General features: G+C 40.6%; 1 protein-coding gene across 4 annotated transcripts in view; it reads right to left on the bottom strand.

Annotated features, from left to right (window-relative positions):
* LOC114468322 (NXPE family member 3-like) overlaps positions 1-21,787 on the bottom strand; it is a 64,252-nt gene that overhangs the window by 2,329 nt on the left and 40,136 nt on the right. For 3 of the 4 annotated variants that reach the window (XM_028455149.1, XM_028455150.1, XM_028455151.1), the window contains one exon: positions 6,980-10,309. In XM_028455149.1, coding sequence (XP_028310950.1) covers positions 8,536-10,309 — 1,774 coding nt within the window. In that variant the 3' untranslated portion in view covers positions 6,980-8,535. Of the gene's footprint in view, positions 1-5,099; positions 5,171-6,979; positions 10,310-21,787 lie in introns of those variants that run through there. The other variant, XM_028455152.1, reaches the window with a different exon arrangement.

The following is a 21,787-nucleotide window of genomic DNA, read 5'->3' as shown; positions in this document are numbered from 1 at the left end:
TTCATCGTGTAATTGTGACCATCACCAGCCCTCCCTCAGGAAGTGTAAGAAACACTTTATTAAAGGGTGACAGAGTTTGAGATTCTTGCCGCTTCACAAATAAGGAATGAAAACAAATGTACCAATCTAAGTGTTATTAGTTCTCATTTCTGTAACACAAGTTTCTAAAGCTGTATTATGGACCTGCCAAAATAAATCCCAAATGCAGCTTGAAATGTTCAGCTCCCACTGTAATTTAAAGAATGACAGAGTAAAGTTGCTCAAATTAAACAGTGTTATTATGTATGATGTTCTACATGATAGATCATACAACACTGAATACATGTGCTTTAAAATGTGAGATACACTTTAAAATGGAGGTATAGACTAGCTGTCAGTTTTAAATCACTAAGGGTGAACTCACACTGGTAACTGTGGCCGTTCTAAGCTCACAGCAGGAATCCCCCCCTCCCTGTCCCCCCTCCCTGACACGGTAGAACAGACGTGATCACCAGCTCAACTCGGTTCCCACAGAGAAACACGTCATCACGTTAATTTATGACACACGTATGGCGTTACGTCACCATTAAGCGACTCTGGGTTTGTTGTTGACGGTACATTCTGTTAATTTCATATTTTCTGTTGCGTAGGGTAACTATAAACCAAGATTTACCCAGACACGTGCTCTTTTCACGGACTGGGTTTCCCAGGGCCCCTGAACGCATCACGTTAATTTAAATGACCGTAACTCTGCTCATATTTGTTCTGTTGGAGAAATTCCACCAGTTTATGAAAGATAAGAAGTTGGAATATCGTTCTGATTTTGTGGAGCTAGTCTTTGTGTACATTAATATAAGTGTAAATAGATGATTTTAATGTGTGAGACAGTTTAGGACAGAATATTTGTGTTTGTTTAAACTTTGTGTGTGTGTGTCCATCTGATCATATTTATCTCCATCACTTTCAGTTTTCCTTTTGATGAACATGACATTATCTAACTCTTCTTTTATTTCTTCTTCTTTAAGTCCATACAGAGTGGACACGCCCCTCCCTGGACATTAAAACCATGAGCTGATCCTAGTTTCATCATCAGGTCTAGACCCATCACTTCTACAGACAACAGACAGAATGGGATGCACTTATTTATTGAAATGTATATTAAATGATTATTTAATTTTATTTTTTAGATGTTTTTAATTGTTTCAATAATTTACAGACTTAAGGAACAGATTGTTATAATGCATAATAAAGGTGATTTACTGAGTCAGCACTAATTTCAGATTGTTTTTAAGTCTTTGTATAAAAATACTTTAACAGGACAACAATGATGTGCAGAGCTGCAGTAATGTTGGCTTCATACAATAATAATAATAATAATAATAATAATAATAATAATAACACACACCACCAGAGAAACTTCCAGTGAATAATTTACAAATAAAAAAAGTTCACTGGTGACATTGAGATCCCAATGTAATCTGTGAACTTTATTTTATTTGTAAATTATTCACTGGAAGCTTAGATATTGTGTGACAAAGATATCAAAGTTTGTTGTTTTGAGAAGAGTCATATTTATGATTAAAAGTTATGATTGTATTATATTCTAAAGTTTATAATTATCTGGCTCGTCTTCCTTTCTTTCTGTTCACATCATAACTTTATATTTATTTCTAAAAAATGTGTTTACAGCTAATTTTATTAATTATTGTTACACATCATCCTGTATGTGTATTATATACAGTATAAATGTGTAGATTTAACTGTTAGAGAAACTATTTTATTAAATACAAAGTAAACGACATGTAAACAGAAAAACAAAGGTAGAAATAGTTTATTTAAATTATGAAATTAGTGAGTTGTTAAAGTGCTGAGGTGCAGTGGAGGGTCTTCTTCTGCAGAGACGTGATGATGAGGGGTTTGAGTAAAACCCAAAATTCCATGGTAATTTTGAGGGTATAAACATGCATATAAACACATTACTGGTATATTAACACATATAAACCAAAAAATATAGAAATGGGACATTTTACGGCTGTAATGTGTAAAATATTACTGGTATTATGAGAACAGGACACGTGTAGATTTCTGATCAATTCATTATAGTTGTGCAGGACTAACAGGAACTCCACATACTGATAATTGGTATTATCACATGTTCACTAACACGACACGACCTAAGAAGAGAAATAAAATAAGATTAAAAATAAATAAATAGTTTACAGTCTTGTTCCAGGTTCTGCTGTCATAATATTCCCATCCTTGTACTTCCAATGTTTAAATGTTTTGTTTTTAAGGTTCATGTTACATTTTGCAAAAGGTTGCACTTTATTTCTGGCTTATTGATTTTTGTTTGGAAAATTATTACCTTTCTTTCAGACATTTCAGTTATTTGGGCTTGTATTTGTGATGTTCTGTTTATGGTTACATTTAGATGAATAAATTAATACAATACACTTTGTTTTCATTCTACAAAGTTAGTGAGTATGTGTCCCAGAACACTGAAACACCATATATATATATATATATATATATATTTATATTATTTATACATTAGCAGCAGTACAATGTACCATTTCCATTTTTTTCTGGGTTATATAATAACCAACCACATGTGTCCTGTCCACAAAATACCAGTAATATGTTACACATTTGCAGCAGTAAAATGTCCCATTTCCATATTTTCTGGATTATATGGGTTAATATACCAGTAATATGTGTTTATATGTATATTTATACCCTCGGAAATACCCGGATAGACCTGATGATGAGCTGCTACACTCCGTTACTGTCCCGCTGTCGGCTGAACAAAGAGAAGTCCTGATGGTCATGTTGTCCTCTTCCTCCATGAGTTCTCTGTGGTGTTGTTCATATATATCAGCTAACGAGCACTTCTGACACCGCTATCATTGTGGAATACGGATGTTTATGTGCCGTAAAGCGTTACTAACGTCATCACATTTTGCGCGCGAGTCGAGTTGTGCGTGCACATGCGCGGCCAACCGTGCCAGTCTAGCACAGTGTTTGGACCACCTCTTCTAGCAGGACCATCGGGCCGTTGACCCCCCTGTGGTGCAGTTCACACCTACGCAGGCCAGACAATGGCCCCCCATGGTTTCACACATGTACAGAGCTGGTTAGGAACGGCCCTGGTTACCAGTGTGAGTACATCCTGAGTTAAACAACAGGTAGGAGAGATTAAAAGGATCCATATGGATTAAAAGCATTTAAAAGTCCAACAGCGTAGATTATGGCATTTAAAGCCTCTAACAACGTAACTCCACCTTCACTGATCGTCTATGTGCTTCCGTGGCCGGTGGATGGTGATTTTGTCGCGGGGAGGAGGGCGAGTAGATTATCACAACAACCGCTCAATCCACCGCTTTATATCCAGACAAGTGCACACTGAGCGCAGGGTTTGCTCGTTCTCTGTTCCAGTCGGCTTGTTTTATCGGTGCATCACTACAAACAACAGACTTATGAGACTACGGAGTGCCTGCAGTGTCCGCCATGTTGTAAACAAACAAAGCTCTGAGCTGCTACGGGAAGCAGGAGGGTCAAATGTCATCGGCTGCTGGTCTTTTAAGACTTTTTTACTTAGATTTATTTTTACTTTCATATTTATTTTAAGTTTAAATAAATCTGAAATTGTTGTTTATGAAACAGATTGATTTATTGTTTGTTTATTCAAAAATGCATGACAAGAGGTCCTTGAACAAAACATGCATCGCTGTCTTAAAATGATTGCACTTCTTGTAGTGTTGACCTTTGACAGCATGTGAAGAAGTAAAAAAAAAAAAGGTTTTAATGTTTAAAATCTCTCATAACTTAATCATGGCTATGGAAGTTAATAATGCTGAGAAGCAAGTGCAGGAATATTGAATATAAAACCATTCAAGTAGTAATTGTTGTGCAAAGAACATTTGGTAATTTATATTGGGGACAAAATTAATGAAGAGCTTCTGTAGAAACTCAAAAGACAGAAAAACAGGTGTTTAATCAAACTCTAGTGGTTTCAGTGAGTCAGTCTCTGGGGTTCAGCAGAAACATACTCAGTAAAAATTTAAAATATTAATTTATTAAAAAGTTTAATCTTGAGAGTTAAGAACAAAGAAAAAAATATTTAGATATATATTTTGACGTGCCGCCTTTGCCTTTTTTATTAACGCAAAATGGAGAGTATCACGATACAAAATAACACAATAAAAAAGTTTAGATTTTTTTTTTCCCCCAATATTACATTTTCTTTACTCTGTAGGGGGCGCTAACGTGCCAATTTTTGTATTTCCACATTGAGCTGATTTAGAGCTGGGAGTTTAACCACTGATTCACATTTGACGCAAATGAAAGTTTGTATGTGCAAATGGGAGCATTTTCCAAAAATTTTGTATTCAAACATGCCGAGTGTCACTGCTTGCCTTGTTTTTTTTTATTGTTTTATCTCACCATCGCCACACTCTACAAGAGTCCACAAAAGTTCCACACATGCTCTGGTCGGGTGTGCGCTGATGGGAACTTTGACATCATCTCTCGTGGCTCTATTTCCTTCCTCGTAAACTCCTTTCCTCTCCTTCAGAGCTCTGCATCCAAAGGTGCGCTGCTACCACCTACATGTGACCTATTATTTTGCTATCTGTCTCACAGGTTTACTGTATTTTGTATCTGCGCTGCTGCCACCTTCAGGGCACAGTTGGTCACTACATCACCCTACAGTTTAGATATTGATGAGGGACCTCTGCCAGGGTGTATTCTAGTAATCTCTGTGATAAAACGCAAATGACGAATTATCTCGTCAATGGCACTGAGTGAGTTAAAGGAGCCACACACTCTTTTAACATATGGATACACTTTCAATACAACTTCTAAACTTTCATTCCAATTTCAAGAATTTATTGACCTAAATTAATGTTAAAAAACTAACACAAAAAAAAAAAACAGTTTTGAGTTTTTGTCAACAAAAACTGGAATAAATTATCACATTTTTAAATGCTAAATATAAGCATTTATCAGCTCCATTGCTGTTACGCATGCAGATATGCAGGACTTACACATCCAGTGGAATTTGGGGGTGAGAAAGAAAAAGAACGATGCTTCATCACCTTAAAGCAGAATCTCTTACAAACCTTTTGTGTTTGGTAACACTGTGATATATGATGATCCAGATGCAAGGATAGGGACTTTCATGTTGACCTTACTGAAAGAAAACATAAAATCAAATGAACAGTTAAAAGCATTTCCAAACCTATATTAAACAAACATTTAATTTGGAACATGATTTTGTAAGTGTAAGAGTGTAACAGAGCTACATTTTTTACTTGTTTGTTCTGAGGAGAAGCTGGATATCACATCATTTAACCATATGTAATATAATTAAAAACAATAGTGGCAACATAATTCTAGAGTACGTATGGGTCTGCTTTAAGAAGCAAAACATCACCAATGAATGGTTGCAACTGGTATAAACAACTAGCAGGATATGAGTTCATGGAAGCTGGTGTAGGAAGATGAGATGAGTTATTATTAATGGGTTATATAACTAAGAATATTAATTATGATTATTAATATTACTTCAAATTTGCGGGGTGCCACTCCTTTTAACAGGAGAAATATGTCTAAGTTTTTAGACTAAACTCATCAATGTGAAACCAGGGAAAAGTGAATTCTACCAGACATCTACACCATAACCACAGCTTTAATGAATCAGAGGAATCAAATATTATGTTTAACCTTTTATTCAAAAGTCAACAATTAGCACAGTCAAAATATCAATTGAAATGGGATAATTAAATCATGATAAAATGCATTTCTAGGCTAATAAAAGTGAGGATTATACGTAATAAAGTGAAATCACTAATCTAGAAGGATGCTAATCTACTAAATATTGAATAAAAATGCAGGATACATATTCAATAATAAAATCATAAAATCAAAGAATAAAATAAAGAGAGCTCATAACAAAGAGAGGAGGACGGACAAGGGGGAGACGAACAAACGTGAATGAGATGTACTGTGTGTGTAGCATGTTGTTAATGCGTGTAAGTTTGTAGTTATGGAAATATGTATGTGATCTATTGTAGATGAAAGTTGCTGATGAGAGTTCATTCTTGTACCTTGAAGATGCCAGGGTTGGACCTGGAGGTGCTGTTTGAGCAATGCAGCAGGACGTGCCACCGTTGGTTCTGTTTCGGTTCAACAGAGTGTAGCCCCTTCAGCCGATCCGGGCGGTTAGGCCTTCGCAGCTGGCTTCGATAATGGCTCTTGGCTAACCCCAAGGGTCGCGGGCCGGGCTTCCTTACGGCTGTTACGCACGTCACTGGGTGCGGAATTCGTCCGAACCAAGCAGCTGTTGATTACAAAATCTAACTGTTTCAACTAAAAATAAAAATGAAATGAAAGACTGGAAACATGAGGGAAGACGGGTGAGCATGAACGCCCGCGTCCAAAACTGTTGTTTCTGGTCGCGCGTCTTTTTTTAAAGGGCGTTTGGCGACGCCTTTTGGAGGAGGCGTCTGGGTGGATCCTTCTGTGATCATGTCGGTGATTGGTCAATGTCTCTGCTTTCAGCTTGTGGGTGTGTCTTGGGTGTGTGTAAGTGTAAGACAGAGACAGACGACAAGGGATGATTCTAAACATAAAAGAATGCCTAATAATTAATTCCACATATTTCAAAACATCTTTTCAACATCATATCCTGAAATATCAAGTATTACGAAAGAGTTTGATACCAAACATGACTGGAAAATATCCTCGAATCACTTTAGGAACTAATTAATGCATTTTGCTTGTAATTATTCATAAACATAATTGTCAAAAATCATGTTATGCCTCCTCTTAACTATATGATCGCAGTAAATACCTCAAACTAACTTTTGTGATGTTTTCTGGTATTTTTAAGCACTTTTAAATGATAAACACTTTAAAATAGCATTCTGTTGGTTATTGCGTTACATGAAACGAGTGTGATCGAACAGACAATATTTGCAATTTCAATTTCTGTAGAAATCATTCCACAACAATGTTTTCATTTGTAATTTTTCAGTCAAACACATGTTCGTTGTTCTCATTTCTAACTTTTCAAACATAATACAATTTCTTTGTTCTCCTTTCTTCACTAGGAGACCTCTCAGTGAAGGTCTGGTAAGCGTCTTCCTGTGATATCTCACCACAGGGGGTCAAAGGGCATTGGGACCGTTCTTTGAACTTATAGCATCCCACAGTATCTGTTTTAAAAAGGGGGAGAAGAGGGATGTTCTTCTTTGATCATAAATGTCGCAGGGAGGTAATATAAGGGAAAACTGTCCTTGGATTCTCTGGTCCTTTTGTTTGGCCGGAAGGGGAGTCGTAAAAGACGGGTTCATACTGAGTACTTCACATAGCTGGTTCAGTCTTAGCGGCTCCGGTAAGAAGTTCAAAGACCACATAGTGGGGTTAGTCCTGCATCTCAGAGTTACGGGGGCAGTTGTGTGTAAACAGTTCGATGATAACACAAAGACAGGCTCCTTGGTTAATTCTTGCTAGCAAAGGGGGAGGCTTTACGCTTGATGTGGTTTGTTTCCTACATAATCCCCCTGTTGATAAGGTTTCAATGCTTTGAAGCTCTTATCAAATAGTTCTTTTGAGGAAACAAAAGAGGGAACGAACCTTCAAGTTGACGACAACTAGAAACAGGTAAAGGTGTGTTGAGGTCCTCACACACCCTGACGAAAGTTCAGGAGTGACAAAAGTCCAACGTCCTTGTTGGAACTTGGAGGTGTTTCCCCCTGTAGGGTAGGGAAATCACTCTCACCTTGACGTTGAGATGAGCAGCATTGCCAGGAAGTCAATACTGGAGGCAACGCTGGGAGGTTGAAGCTAGAGCCCTTGGTGGTTGAGGCTGGAGCCCCGGAGGTTGAAGACTGGAGCCCCGGTGGTTGAAGACTGGAGCCCCTGGAGGTTGAAGACTGGAGCCCTGGCGGTTGGAGACTGGAGCCCTGGCGGTTGAAGACTGGAGCCCCTGGAGGTTGAAGGCTGGAGCCCCGGAGGTTTGAGGCTGGAGCCCCGGAGGTTGAAGCCTGGAGCCCCTGGTGGCTGGCGTTGGAGCATTGCCTGGTGTTAATGCCCGTGGGCCATGGAGGTAGGAGTTGGGCGACCATGGAGTCGATTCTGAGGTGCCGCTTGGCAGTGGGCACCCGTAGACCAGGAGGCAGACTAGGTGTGTGTACTATATGTTGCTATGCGTCCCTCAACAATGCTCGGTGCGAACATGTAATTTGGGATCAGCAGGATGGGGTAACATAAATGTGTACACATAACACATAGATAGCGTGGTATCGGTCAGTTACTCCTGGTGCACATCAATAAGACAAAGACAAAGCATGCAGGGTATAAAAGAATCAAATCTAAACACACAAAAGAAGTCCCTAAGGGATCTTAAACTAAATGAGAGCAAAAGAAGGGCTTTCTTTTGCTCTGGCTAAATTTGGCCTGTGCCTATATAATGAGACGCGTTGTGGTCTCGGTAGCAGGGTGTTAGATATGCTAATGTTTGGGGCCTGATCAATGGGATGGCTGATTGGAAGTTTACGGATCAACCAGCACGGTTAAGTCCTGACCCTCGGGTGTGTCCTCGGCGGGACTCTTGAATCTGTTTTGTTTGCGTTTAAATAGGCGATCGGAGCAACGATTTATTTGGTCTTGTAAATTTTTGGTGCGTCTAAAGGACAAGGTGGCAACGCCAAAGAAAACTATGTAACTGAGAATAATTACCATAGCTAGGGAGGTGTCTGGGGTAGACCAGGTGTACATTAGAGGTTGGTTAGGAGTTTTTGTAGTAGATTTTAGTTCCTTAAGGACATTATCGAGAGGGGTGATGTCGATAATTTTAGTCCCTTCATATTGGATCTGGGTTAAAGTTTGTGGGCTGATTTCTAGAGATAGGTCTTTAAAGAAATCCGGCATTTCGATGTCTGTTTGATATTGCTCGGGAGGTAAATGGAACAAGGCGAGGTCGTCAATGTGTAGGATGGCATTCTCAGGTACCGTAATCCACATGACTTGGTTGATGAGGGATACGCGAGTGTTTGTGTCATGCTGGTCGTAAGACAGAGTAGCAAATTTGGCAGGACTATGAACCAACCAGCGATGGCCCACTATTTCAGCTTGGGTCGTGGTTACTTGAGTTCGGGTGGTTATTGCTGCAGAACATTGGTTATCGGGGTTCATGGGTTGGAGACCACAGATACCGTTAGTGTTGTCCCGAATGAAAGGTTTACTTGGACAGAGATAGTGGATGTCTTTGGTGCGAGTACACATGCGTAAATTAGGAGCTAAGTATAGGTCCTGATTGTCGTCATGATACGCAATGATCGAAGGCGTTTCAACCTGCACGTGAGTGTCTTCGTTCCAAGTTCCTACGTTAACGACGTCTTTGAGGCGGTAGACGTTATCGGATGCGACAACGGGTAGGCTAATTAGGAAAGCTATCTCTCGGCTTTCAGGGTTTACGTGTAAGGGAATGGCGCTGCCCAGGGTGTAGGCTAGGTGTGCCTGTATTGGAGTGACTCGATCCCTGGTAGCGGTTGTTAGGATGTTTTGTACTAGCGATAATGGTACAAGATATGGGGGAATTCTACCGAGAGCTAGGTTCTCGACTGAGTTGGTAACTTCTCGTAATAGGTCTTCCGTTAGTTGCGTGATAATTTGGTTGAGAAAGTAATCTACTTGCATTATGCTAACCAGGTGGTTTATCGTGTTGATAGTTTTGTTCAGGGCCACCGATTGGGTGTTGAGGACTGTAATGGTGTTTTTAAGGGTTTTGCCAATAACCTCTAAGGTTTTCTGCTGTTGGTCTACTTGACGTTGTAAAGCTGGTATCTCTGCTTTGACTTCCTTGACCTGGCGTTTTATTGTCGCTATGCTCACCGCATTTACCGTGGACATTCCTACACTAAAAATCGAGCCTAACGCAGAGGCGGCCATTAGTAAGGCTCCGACAAAACGTTTCTCTCTAGTGTGGATGTTAGAAAACTCGGCTTGTGTGATGGTAAATTTCTCGAGTTGGGATAACATGTGAGTAAGGTCTGCCTCCGTATGTTCGAGGACTGCATTGGGCCATTTAGTTGCTGCCCAGTCGACAAGCTTGGCTGTCTCGGGTTTCTGGGACCACAACTTGCGGAATACCTCTTTTGGGTTGAATCTGACGAACACCTTCTGGCTGTGTATACGGCAATTCGTGATGAGAAGTCCTGGCTGTTCTTTCAGGACGATGCCTGCTCTGGGACCAGGTTCTATCAGGTCCGATGTAGAGAGGGGGGTGTTTAGGCCCAGAACCAGGAGGATCGGCAGCCACATCATTCTAGGTGAGAGACAGGAGTAATTAGAGATGAGCATTTGTACGTTAACAGGCCGGGTCACTGCACAGGGCGGTCTATTTCGCTTGCGATTGGCGGCTTGTTTGTTGGTTTTGGTGTAGCTTAATCTGGTTTCGGTGGACCCATTTGAGCTTTGGTTCGGTTTTTGTGCTCGGAATTTTTATTTGGTACACCACTGGAGACAGTTTATCGGTGACCAGGTAGGGTCCTGTCCATTTAGGCAGAAATTTCTTCACCAGTTTGGTTGCATGGTGGTCATTTTTGCCGGCGGGCGGAGCAAAGCTATAATACCAGACGCGGTCTCCCACCTGTAGTTCCTCTTGTGAGGCTTTTTGGTCGTAGTAGGTTTTACGGCCCTTCGCACTCTCTTTGAGATGTTTTTGAGCGAACGCGAACGTAGCTCGGAGGTGGTTCTCAAGATCGGTCATGTATTGGTGAGTGGTGTAAGCGGTAGCGATGTTAGCTTGTCCTGGTTGGTACAGAAGGTGTGTGGGTAGAGTCATTTGTCTGCCCGTCATCATTTCAAAAGGTGGGATGCCGGTTGATTTACTGGGCGTTGCCCTGATTGCCATTAAGACTAAGGGAAGTTTGACATCCCAGTCTTTTTGGTTGGCGGAGACATATTTTTTTAAGATTTCTACCACCGTGCGATTGGATCGTTCCACTTGTCCAGAGGACTGGGGATGGTAGCTAATGTGAAAGTTGGCTTTGACCCCAAGGATTTGCCAGAGCTGTTTCATTGTGTCAGCGGTGAAATGAGTTCCTCTGTCAGAGCTGATGCGGGTCGGTAAGCCGAACCTTGAAAAGACGTGGTTGACGAGCAGAAACGCTGTCATCATTGCAGTATCTTTTGGTGCAGGTAGACACTCGACCCATTTTGTGAACGCGCATGTCACTGTGAGGAAATATTTGTTTCCTCTGGTGGACTTGGTTAGGGGTCCGACCCAGTCGATTTGGAGGTCAGACCAAGGAAAAGTGATTCCTCTCTTTTGTAGAGGCGCTCGGTGTATTGGGTTTGATGGTTGAAACTGACAACAGACTAGACATTCTTTTATGTAGTCTGTTACGTCTTTTTTCATGTGTGGCCAGTATGCAATCTGTTGCAGGGCTGTCATTGTGGCCATGACTCCTCTGTGTCCGGCGCAGGGTGCGTCATGGGCATGTGCCAGTATCACCCCCCGTTGGTTCTGTGGGACGACAAACGCATGCGTTTGGGAGTCTGCAGAAACATGGACCAAGGTGCCCTTGACTATCTGTAATGAGCGACGGGCAGCGAACAGATGGCTGGATGTGGAGGCAAAGTCCGAGGAGACTTTTAACGTTATTGGGTCATTGTCGATGAAAGCGGGTTTTATCGGTGCGATGACCTGCGAAGACGATGGGGCGATGGTTTCGGCAGCCGCACGAGAGCGCGTAATCGAATTCACTGATAACGGGTGGGGCTCAGCGAGCTGGGTGGGGTCAAAGGACCAGGATGTCCCTGATAGCGCTCCCTGTTTGGCGAGAGCATCGTTGATGTGTCGGTTCTGAAACGCAAGACCATCGGTAGCAAGGGGGTTGTTGGTTAACGCGCACAGGGAGGTACTTTTGGTCGTTAGAGTACGGTCTACGGTTTTAGTAGCCGGACGCATTTGGGCCGGAGACCGGCTGGGGGTTTCCTTTAGAGCCCGAGAGTGGTTCAGTTGATAGCACTGAACTCCGTCGGGTGAGTCATGCTGCAGCGGCAGTGGCTGCCTGACTTGTGCCCAGATTTTCAGGTTTTGAAAGTCGATCAGGGGCTCAAATCGGTTGAGCAGATCGATACCTATGAGAAGAGGAATCTGGTTGTGGTCTGAGACGTAAAACGGGTGCACCAGAGTCAGCTGACCTATGGTGACTTGTACGAGAGCCTTCTTCGTGATAACGGTGGCGTTGTCGCCATAAGGTTCAATGTCAATGTGGCAGTCTTGGAGTATCAACCTTAGGTTGGTCTCCTTGGCTAGGCTGCGCAGCTCATTGAACAGTTGGGCGGACATGAGGGATATGTCTGCTCCAGTGTCGAGTAAGGCTTCATTGGTAAACACACCTTCAAAAGTGGCTGAAATGTAAAACTTTCGGGCGATTCCTCTTTCGTAGAGGTTGCACAAGAGTTGGTGAATTGGTGGTTCACCTTCAATGGACTGATGTCCATTGGAAAAATGGTGGTTTGGTGCATGTGTTTGCACCAGCAAGACAGCACGAGGCGAATCATCGTCATTTTTTCGTTTTGATTGTTTTGGTTTATCATTGGTTTTGTCATCTATCATTTGTTCGAACATTTTCCTGATGGATGCCATTTCTTTAGTGATTTGGTTAGATAACCTAATTTCTAAACTTTCTATTTCATTAGATTCATCGTCTGATCTTGATCTGTTTGGCTGCTGGTCGTATGACCTTTGGTTATTTTTGTGATACCGAGGTTTTGAGTGTTCGTTTCTGGGTGGAGGTGTTCGGCGGTCGTTGTCGTGTCTTCTCCACTGGTCAGAACGGTTGTAATCATACCACGGTGGTCGCGGTCGGCGATCTTGGTGGTGTGAGTTAGGGCGGGAATTTTGGTGCCGAAAGTTTTGTTTTGGTGCATAATCTCGATAATCGGTGTTATCTTGGTATCGTTTTGGCTTTATTCCATGGTACGGTTGCTGGTTGTACCGCGGAGGGGTCTGTGGTGCTTGCGGTGGAGGCATTTGAGGACTGTCGGGTGTCCTTTTTGTGCCTTCCAATTGCAGCGAGTGAGAGTTATTCTTTATCGGGAACATTTCGCGAGGTGTGGATTTTGCCGAATTTTGTTTGTACAAGAGGAAGCCTCTGATTGCAAGATCGCGAAGTTTCTTACTGGACATGGTATAGGGATCTGCCGCGACGCCGAGATGGGTGCTCGTGCTGTGGTGAAGGTTTCTGAGGAACAGTTGTTTGAACTGCTCTTCTTCCTCCATACCTGGGTCGTTGCGATTACCAAAGTATGCCTGTAGCAAGGTGTGGTAATATTGTTGGGGTGATTCGTTTTTCCCCTGTTTAACGGTGTGGGCATAGTCGAAACCTGTTTGGTGAAGTGCGTCAGAAAATTCATCCACCAGGAGGCGGCACAGTGTTGTGTAATCATTTCTGACCTGAGGTAGTTGACGTTCAATGAAATCATTAACAAGCCTGCTCGAGGTTGCTTTGATTAGGTAGATTTTATCTTCAACATTAGCCATTGGATAACTTTTTAGATAAAAATCAATGTCTCTCAAAAATGCTCTAGCATTTTGGGGTTCGTCGAACTTTGGTTCGAATCTCGGAATGTTTCTGGCGATTTTATCCAGGTCGCGGTTGGACGGTCGATTGCTATTCGGGGGCCTGGCGGGCGTCGGTCCGCCGTCAATAGGAGGGTCCGCGGAGGCATCCCGGGGTCTCCTTAAGCGACGCGGACGTACCGGTGGGTCGGCGGTGCGCAGGACTTGTCGAGTTGCGTCTTCACCGTCGGAGTCAGGATCGCCATCGGCCTCCGACATTGACAATGATGAGAGAGCTTGCCCGAGCTCACGTCTTGCGTCTAGGAGCTCTCTCCTGGTGAGGTTCAATTGTCATTGAACCTTAGCAGTAGCTACTTTACCGTCAGCTACTTGTTGTAATAAGTCATTAACCCTCTCTTGTTCTGCGTCTAATTCTCTAGAGAGCAGTTTAGTTTTGGCTTTTGAGGCTTTGATCGCCCCTTCTGCCTCAAGGAGGAGTTTCTTCCCATCATTTGACTCGTGTAGTTGTGCGTCTAATTCCCGGGTGGTGGTGTCGAAATCATGTTCGAGAACGCGTATTTTATCACCGAGTAGCACTTTGGATTTTTCTAATTCTTTATTCTCAGTGATTAATTGATTAACCTGATCTTCCGCTTCTTCTAGGTAAGTCACACGCATTTGGCGCAGTCCATTTTCTTCACGTGTTTCTTCATACTGGACCGTGAGGTTCACGCAGCGGGCTTCGCGTTCCTCGATGGCTTTGAGTTGAGCGTCTTGTTTGCTCTCGAGGGTTTTAACCCGATTCTGTTCGTATTTTAACTGGGCGGAGAATACTGATATTACACAGCCAAGCTGTTTAACCAGCTCTTTATCTTTCAGTTTTTTGTAAACGGCTGCAGTGACGCAATCGGCCAAAAGGTCTCCTAATTCTTGAGGGGGAGATTCTCGGATTTTGGCATCAATTGTGGATTTTCCGTCCCCTAAAATTTCTGTGAGGAGGAATTCTAAGTTCTCGGCTGGATGGTCTTCTGAGGAGATAGACATGTTGATTTGTTGTGGATCAAAATCGTACGAAGAACTCTAAAGAATTTCAAAATTTCAACTAATTTTTCAAATAAAGTTCAAAAATTACAATGGTAGTGAATTGTTTTATCTTATTTTGTTTGTTCTTAGCAATTCACTGTTTGGTAAATAAAAACTGAGTGGTAAACTTGAAAAAGTTTGGTGTGGTTTGTTTAACAATTGTTCTTACTCATTTAAGGCTTGTCCTTACTGATTTAAGACTTTTATTTAAATTAACTTTACTTTAATTCAATTTCGTTGAATTAATCAACAGGTAATTTTAATCAACTAAAAACAAAATGTTTTATTGAAATTAAATTCAAATCTTATTGAATTTATTTTAATCAATAAATGTTTTCCTCAATTAATTTAAACTTTAGTTTAAATTAGCTTTACCTTGATTCAGTTTCCTTAGATTAATCAGGTGATCAATCAATTGGAAAAAGAAAAAGAGAAAGAGAAAAAAAAAAAAAAATTTGTTTTTTTTTTTTTTTTTGAAATTAAATTCAAATTCTAATGAATTTATTGTAATCAATAAATGTTATTTTTAATTAATTAAATTCTGTTTTAATTTATCAGTTGTTATTTCGGTTGTAATTTTCTTTAGGTTGATTTTTAAGAATGGTTTGTGTTTAAATTCGGTTGTATTGAATTTAATTACCTTAATTAAAACTGGTTTAGCTTTTATTAAACTTATTTTAATTAATAAATCCTTCTTAAATTAGTTGCTTTCATTTAATTAACTTCCTATTCAATTTAATTGTTTTTAATCAAATTGATTTAATTTTAATCACACTGGATTAATCATTTAGTAAAATGTGTATTTTACTTTAATGATTAGTTTATTTATTTAAACTGTCTTAGTTTAATTATTTTTCAAATTGGTTTAAATCTTGTTAAACCTTGATTTTAGTGCGTCACTTGTATTTAAATGAGTTACCTTAGTTTTAATAAGATTACCCTTTTAATGGCTTAACTTCCGTTTAGTTATGAGCCTTGTGTGTGTGCGCGTGCGTGCGTGTGCTTGCGTTTCTGAGAGATGACAAAATCAGATCGAGCACATTTAAAACCACCCGATTTCAGCAAAGTGACGGTAAAGACAGCTGTATCGCTGCACAGTTGTCAAGCCAAACGTGTCTAAAGACACGCTGTAACTTAGATGTGTTTAAAGTCTCACTGGGCACGATAGGTTAGCTTGATGCTAACCGCTTAGTAGCAGGCTGCTGCTGCTATGCTGAGGCTCTCGTTAGCCTGTTATTCGCGAGCTCGCCACGAGGGGCAGTCGCGTCTCAAAAAGGGACAGGAAGGCCTGTCTTTGTGTATGAGCGGTGGCTTGACACACTTGCTTCCGGTTTCCGGAGCGTTACCCACGTGTTCCAACCACAATGAGCTAACATGAGCTAATACAACGATAGCTTGTCCGTTTTAAGGAACGGAAGATTCAGACGACTTACTCTTTGTTTGCGTCGGCAGATACCAGAGTTTCAGAGCTCTTCGGGGTAGCAAAGTCCTAGTTTGCACTGTCTGCGTATCTTTTCCTTTTATACGGGATTTTCCCGGTTCTGGCAACTTACTGTTTACCTCTGACGTCACAGTCACTGACGGCGCAGTGATTAATTTTAACTTTTTCTTTTGGCGCGGCGGCCTTTCATAACATTAGCGCTTTAAACACAGAGACACGGCGGTCTTATTTATTCAGTTTCTAAGCATTAGCGCGGCGGCTTTGCTTAGAATACAACATTGGTCGGGGCGCAGCGGCTTCCGAACCAATCTGGCAACATGAGTGTTCAGTTTTTAGACCGGCTTTTGATTCCAATGATTATTCATTAACGCTGTGTTCATGGCTTCAGCTGGTCCCATCTGGGGTGCCAGAAATTATGTAGGAAGATGAGATGAGTTATTATTAATGGGTTATATAACTAAGAATATTAATTATGATTATTAATATTACTTCAAATTTGCGGGGTGCCACTCCTTTTAACAGGAGAAATATGTCTAAGTTTTTAGACTAAACTCATCAGTGTGAAACCAGGGAAAAGTGAATTCTACCAGACATCTACACCATCATCACAGCTTTAATGAATCAGAATCAAATATTATGTTTAACCTTTTATTCAAAAGTCAACAATTAGCACAGTCAAAATATCAATTGAAATGGGATAATTAAATCATGATAAAATGCATTTCTAGGCTAATAAAGGTGAGGATTATACGTAATAAAGTGAAATTACTAATCTAGAAGGATGCTAATCTACTAAATATTGAATAAAAATGCAGGATACATATTCAATAATAAAATCATAAAATCAAAGAATAAAATAAAGAGAGCTCATAACAAAGAGAGGAGGACGGACAAGGGGGAGACGAACAAACGTGAATGAGATGTACTGTGTGTGTAGCATGTTGTTAATGCGTGTAAGTTTGTAGTTATGGAAATATGTATGTGATCTATTGTAGATGAAAGTTGCTGATGAGAGTTCATTCTTGTACCTTGAAGATGCCAGGGTTGGACCTGGAGGTGCTGTTTGAGCAATGCAGCAGGACGTGCCACCGTTGGTTCTGTTTCGGTTCAACAGAGTGTAGCCCCTTCAGCCGATCCGGGCGGTTAGGCCTTCGCAGCTGGCTTCGATAATGGCTCTTGGCTAACCCCAAGGGTCGCGGGCCGGGCTTCCTTACGGCTGTTACGCACGTCACTGGGTGCGGAATTCGTCCGAACCAAGCAGCTGTTGATTACAAAATCTAACTGTTTCAACTAAAAATAAAAATGAAATGAAAGACTGGAAACATGAGGGAAGACGGGTGAGCATGAACGCCCGCGTCCAAAACTGTTGTTTCTGGTCGCGCGTCTTTTTTTAAAGGGCGTTTGGCGACGCCTTTTGGAGGAGGCGTCTGGGTGGATCCTTCTGTGATCATGTCGGTGATTGGTCAATGTCTCTGCTTTCAGCTTGTGGGTGTGTCTTGGGTGTGTGTAAGTGTAAGACAGAGACAGACAACAAGGGATGATTCTAAACATAAAAGAATGCCTAATAATTAATTCCACATATTTCAAAACATCTTTTCAACATCATATCCTGAAATATCAAGTATTACGAAAGAGTTTGATACCAAACATGACTGGAAAATATCCTCGAATCACTTTAGGAACTAATTAATGCATTTTGCTTGTAATTATTCATAAACATAATTGTCAAAAATCATGTTATGCCTCCTCTTAACTATATGATCGCAGTAAATACCTCAAACTAACTTTTGTGATGTTTTCTGGTATTTTTAAGCACTTTTAAATGATAAACACTTTAAAATAGCATTCTGTTGGTTATTGCGTTACATGAAACGAGTGTGATCGAACAGACAATATTTGCAATTTCAATTTCTGTAGAAATCATTCCACAACAATGTTTTCATTTGTAATTTTTCAGTCAAACACATGTTCGTTGTTCTCATTTCTAACTTTTCAAACATAATACAATTTCTTTGTTCTCCTTTCTTCACTAGGAGACCTCTCAGTGAAGGTCTGGTAAGCGTCTTCCTGTGATATCTCACCACAGGGGGTCAAAGGGCATTGGGACCGTTCTTTGAACTTATAGCATCCCACAGTATCTGTTTTAAAAAGGGGGAGAAGAGGGATGTTCTTCTTTGATCATAAATGTCGCAGGGAGGTAATATAAGGGAAAACTGTCCTTGGATTCTCTGGTCCTTTTGTTTGGCCGGAAGGGGAGTCGTAAAAGACGGGTTCATACTGAGTACTTCACATAGCTGGTTCAGTCTTAGCGGCTCCGGTAAGAAGTTCAAAGACCACATAGTGGGGTTAGTCCTGCATCTCAGAGTTACGGGGGCAGTTGTGTGTAAACAGTTCGATGATAACACAAAGACAGGCTCCTTGGTTAATTCTTGCTAGCAAAGGGGGAGGCTTTACGCTTGATGTGGTTTGTTTCCTACACTGGCGTTAATAATGGATGACAATACTTGTCTGTTTTAAACAGCACTGTACCATTGTAAGTCTGAGGAAGTGGATGGAAGAGATGATTTTTGCGGTTGAAGAGGACATTCTGATTGTTTCTGCCAAATCGATCCATAGTCTAAGATGATGTTACATTCTACTTTTTCAAACAAAAAGACATAGAAGGGCATCCTCCTGCTATTCTGAAATGCCTTAAAAAATAGCGGATCAGCCAGGCCAGAAGCCACAGGCCGCACCCCCACACGCCAACCAGCGCAACCCTAAGAGAGGCCCCGGCACGGGCGAGGCCCTATAGTATTGCCCACTGATGCTGCACATGCCATACACCGGCCCACAAGGTCGCCTCAAGTGAACCTCGGAGGGAGCCCGACCCGGCCCACCACATCAGTGACCTCCCCGGTGAAGGTGCACCCCAGGGGACAAAGCCAAAGGGAGGGATCACATCCAATCCCATAAAACACCAGTGACATCACCCAGAAAATACATACAAATATAGTTTTCACAAGGAATCAGTTCCTGTTTATTGTATTTGATCCTTTTTGGTTTATTATGTTGGAGAAGAAGCAAACTGAATGTTTTTTTTTTTTTTTTTTTCATTTCAACCATATAAATTCTAACTTCATTAGTTGTTTTTTTTATTGCTTATTAGCTTTTGTTCATGTACTCTTATCATGCACCAAACAACACTAAGTCAGGGCATAGCACATAACCAGCACTTTACCATACCTTGTAGGGCATTTAACATACTGGTAAAAATGAGCAATAGGCCTCTTAAGGCAACAATAATTATCATCACCAAGTATAAAATTTGGAGCATCAGGGGAAATGCTTTGCAAACTATGCATAAGTTTGACAATTGTGAATGTTGCATTCACCATGTTAGCTCTTGGGTCAATGTCATAAATATTTATGGGATTTCTAGTGGAAGATAAAAGGGGCACAGAGAAACTGACAAAAGCTTAATGTCGAGGCCGCAAATAGCTTCCCTAACTATGACAGTTGTACACCAGTGCGAATTAAATACAAGCACACGCCCCCTCCCTGTGATTTGCCAGTCAGCTGTACGTCATGGTCCAGCCAAATAGGCTGGACAAAGCCATCGATTTCATAGTTCCGGCTCAGATCGCGCTCTGTAAGCCAAGTCTCTGTCAGCGCGATCACACAGGCATTTTTATATTCTGTCGTGTACTTAACACACGCTTGAAGCTCATCGATTTTCTTCCTTAATGACTGTATGTTTCCGAGGATTTACCAGGGCTAGTTGATGCTTTAGATTCTAAGGATTTATTTGGCACACTACTAAAATAATACAATACATTAACACATGAACCTCTGAGCTGCTGTTGTATCATTTACACATTTTTTACAGTGCATTTTTTATGTCTAATCTGAGGGTGAACTCACACTGGTAACTGGGGCCGTTCCAAGCTCACAGCAGGAATCCCCCCCTCCCTCCCTGTCCCCCCTCCCTGACACGGTAGAACGGACGTGATCACCAGCTCAACTCGGTTCCCACAGAGAAACACATCATCACGTTAATTTATGACACACGTATGGCGTTACGTCACCATTAAGCGACTCTGGGTTTGTTGTTGACGGTACATTCTGTTAATTTCATATTTTCTGTTGCGTAGGGTAACTATAAACCAAGATTTACCCAGACACGTGCTCTTTTCACGGACTGGGTTTCCCAGGGCCCCTGAACGCATCACGTTAATTTAAATGACTGTAACTCTGCTCATATTTGTTCTATTGGAGAAATTCCACCAGTTTATGAAAGATAAGAAGTTGCTCTTTACAGCCAGTGTCGGTACATTGTGGTAATTTTACTCACACGTAACAGAAACATTAAAGATGCTGCTTTGTTTTGATGAAATCGACACAAGGAACAGAGAGAACCAAGTGAGTGAGAAAGAAAGATTAAAACAGACCAAATAACGGTGGATTTATTAAAAATGAAAGACTCTCTGATGATAAAAACCACCATGAATGGAGGTTCAAATGGATTTAAAAACAAAGGAGGAAACTGAGCCTATAAAGGTAAGATCAGTTTAATTTATAGATCAATAAATGTTCTGATTTTGTGGAGCTAGTCTTTGTGTACATTAATATAAGTGTAAATAGATGATTTTAATGTGTGAGACAGTTTAGGACAGAATATTTGTGTGTTTGTTTAAACTTTGTGTGTCTGTGTCCATCTGATCATATTTATCTCCATCACTTTCAGTTTTCCTTTTGATGAACATGACATTATCTAACTCTTCTTTTATTTCTTCTTCTTTAAGTCCATACAGAGTGGCCACGCCCCTCCCTGGACATTAAAACCATGAGCTGATCCTAGTTTCATCATCAGGTCTAGACCCATCACTTCTACAGACAACAGACAGAATGGGATGCACTTATTTATTGAAATGTATATTAAATGATTATTTCATTTTCTGTAATTTTATTTTTTAGGAGATGTTTTTAATTGTTTCAATAATTTACAGACTTAAGGAACAGATTGTTATAATGCATAATAAAGGTGATTTACTGAGTCAGCACTAATTTCAGATTGTTTTTAAGTCTTTGTATAAAAATACTTTAGTTATGATTGTATTATATTCTAAAGTTTATAATTATCTGACTCGTCTTCCTTTCTTTCTGTTCACATCATAACTTTATATTTATTTCTAAAAAATGTGTTTACAGCTAATTTTATTAATTATTGTTACACATCATCCTGTATGTGTATTATATACAGTATAAATGTGTAGATTTAACTGTTACAGAAACTATTTTGTTAAATACAAAGCAAACGACATGTAAACAGAAAAACAAAGGTAGAAATAGTTTATTTAAATTATTAAATTAGTGAGTTGTTAAAGTGCTGAGGTGCAGTGGAGGGTCTTCTTCTGCAGAGACGTGATGATGAGGGGTTTGAGTAAAACCCAAAATTCCATGGTAATTTTGAGGGTATAAACATGCATATAAACACATTACTGGTATATTAACACATATAAACCAAAAAATATGGAAATGGGACATTTTACGGCTGTAAATGTGTAAAATATTACTGGTATTATGAGAACAGGACACGTGTAGATTTCTGATCAATTCATTATAGTTGTGCAGGACTAACAGGAACTCCACATACTGATAATTGGTATTATCACATGTTCACTAACACGACACGACCTAAGAAGAGAAATAAAATAAGATTAAAAATA

The sequence above is a fragment of the Gouania willdenowi genome, chromosome 8, assembly GCF_900634775.1.
Source record: "Gouania willdenowi chromosome 8, fGouWil2.1, whole genome shotgun sequence".
NCBI classification, from domain to species: domain Eukaryota; kingdom Metazoa; phylum Chordata; class Actinopteri; order Blenniiformes; family Gobiesocidae; genus Gouania; species Gouania willdenowi.
Note: the sequence above shows the minus strand (reverse complement) of the source record. Positions and strands in the feature narration are given on the sequence as shown.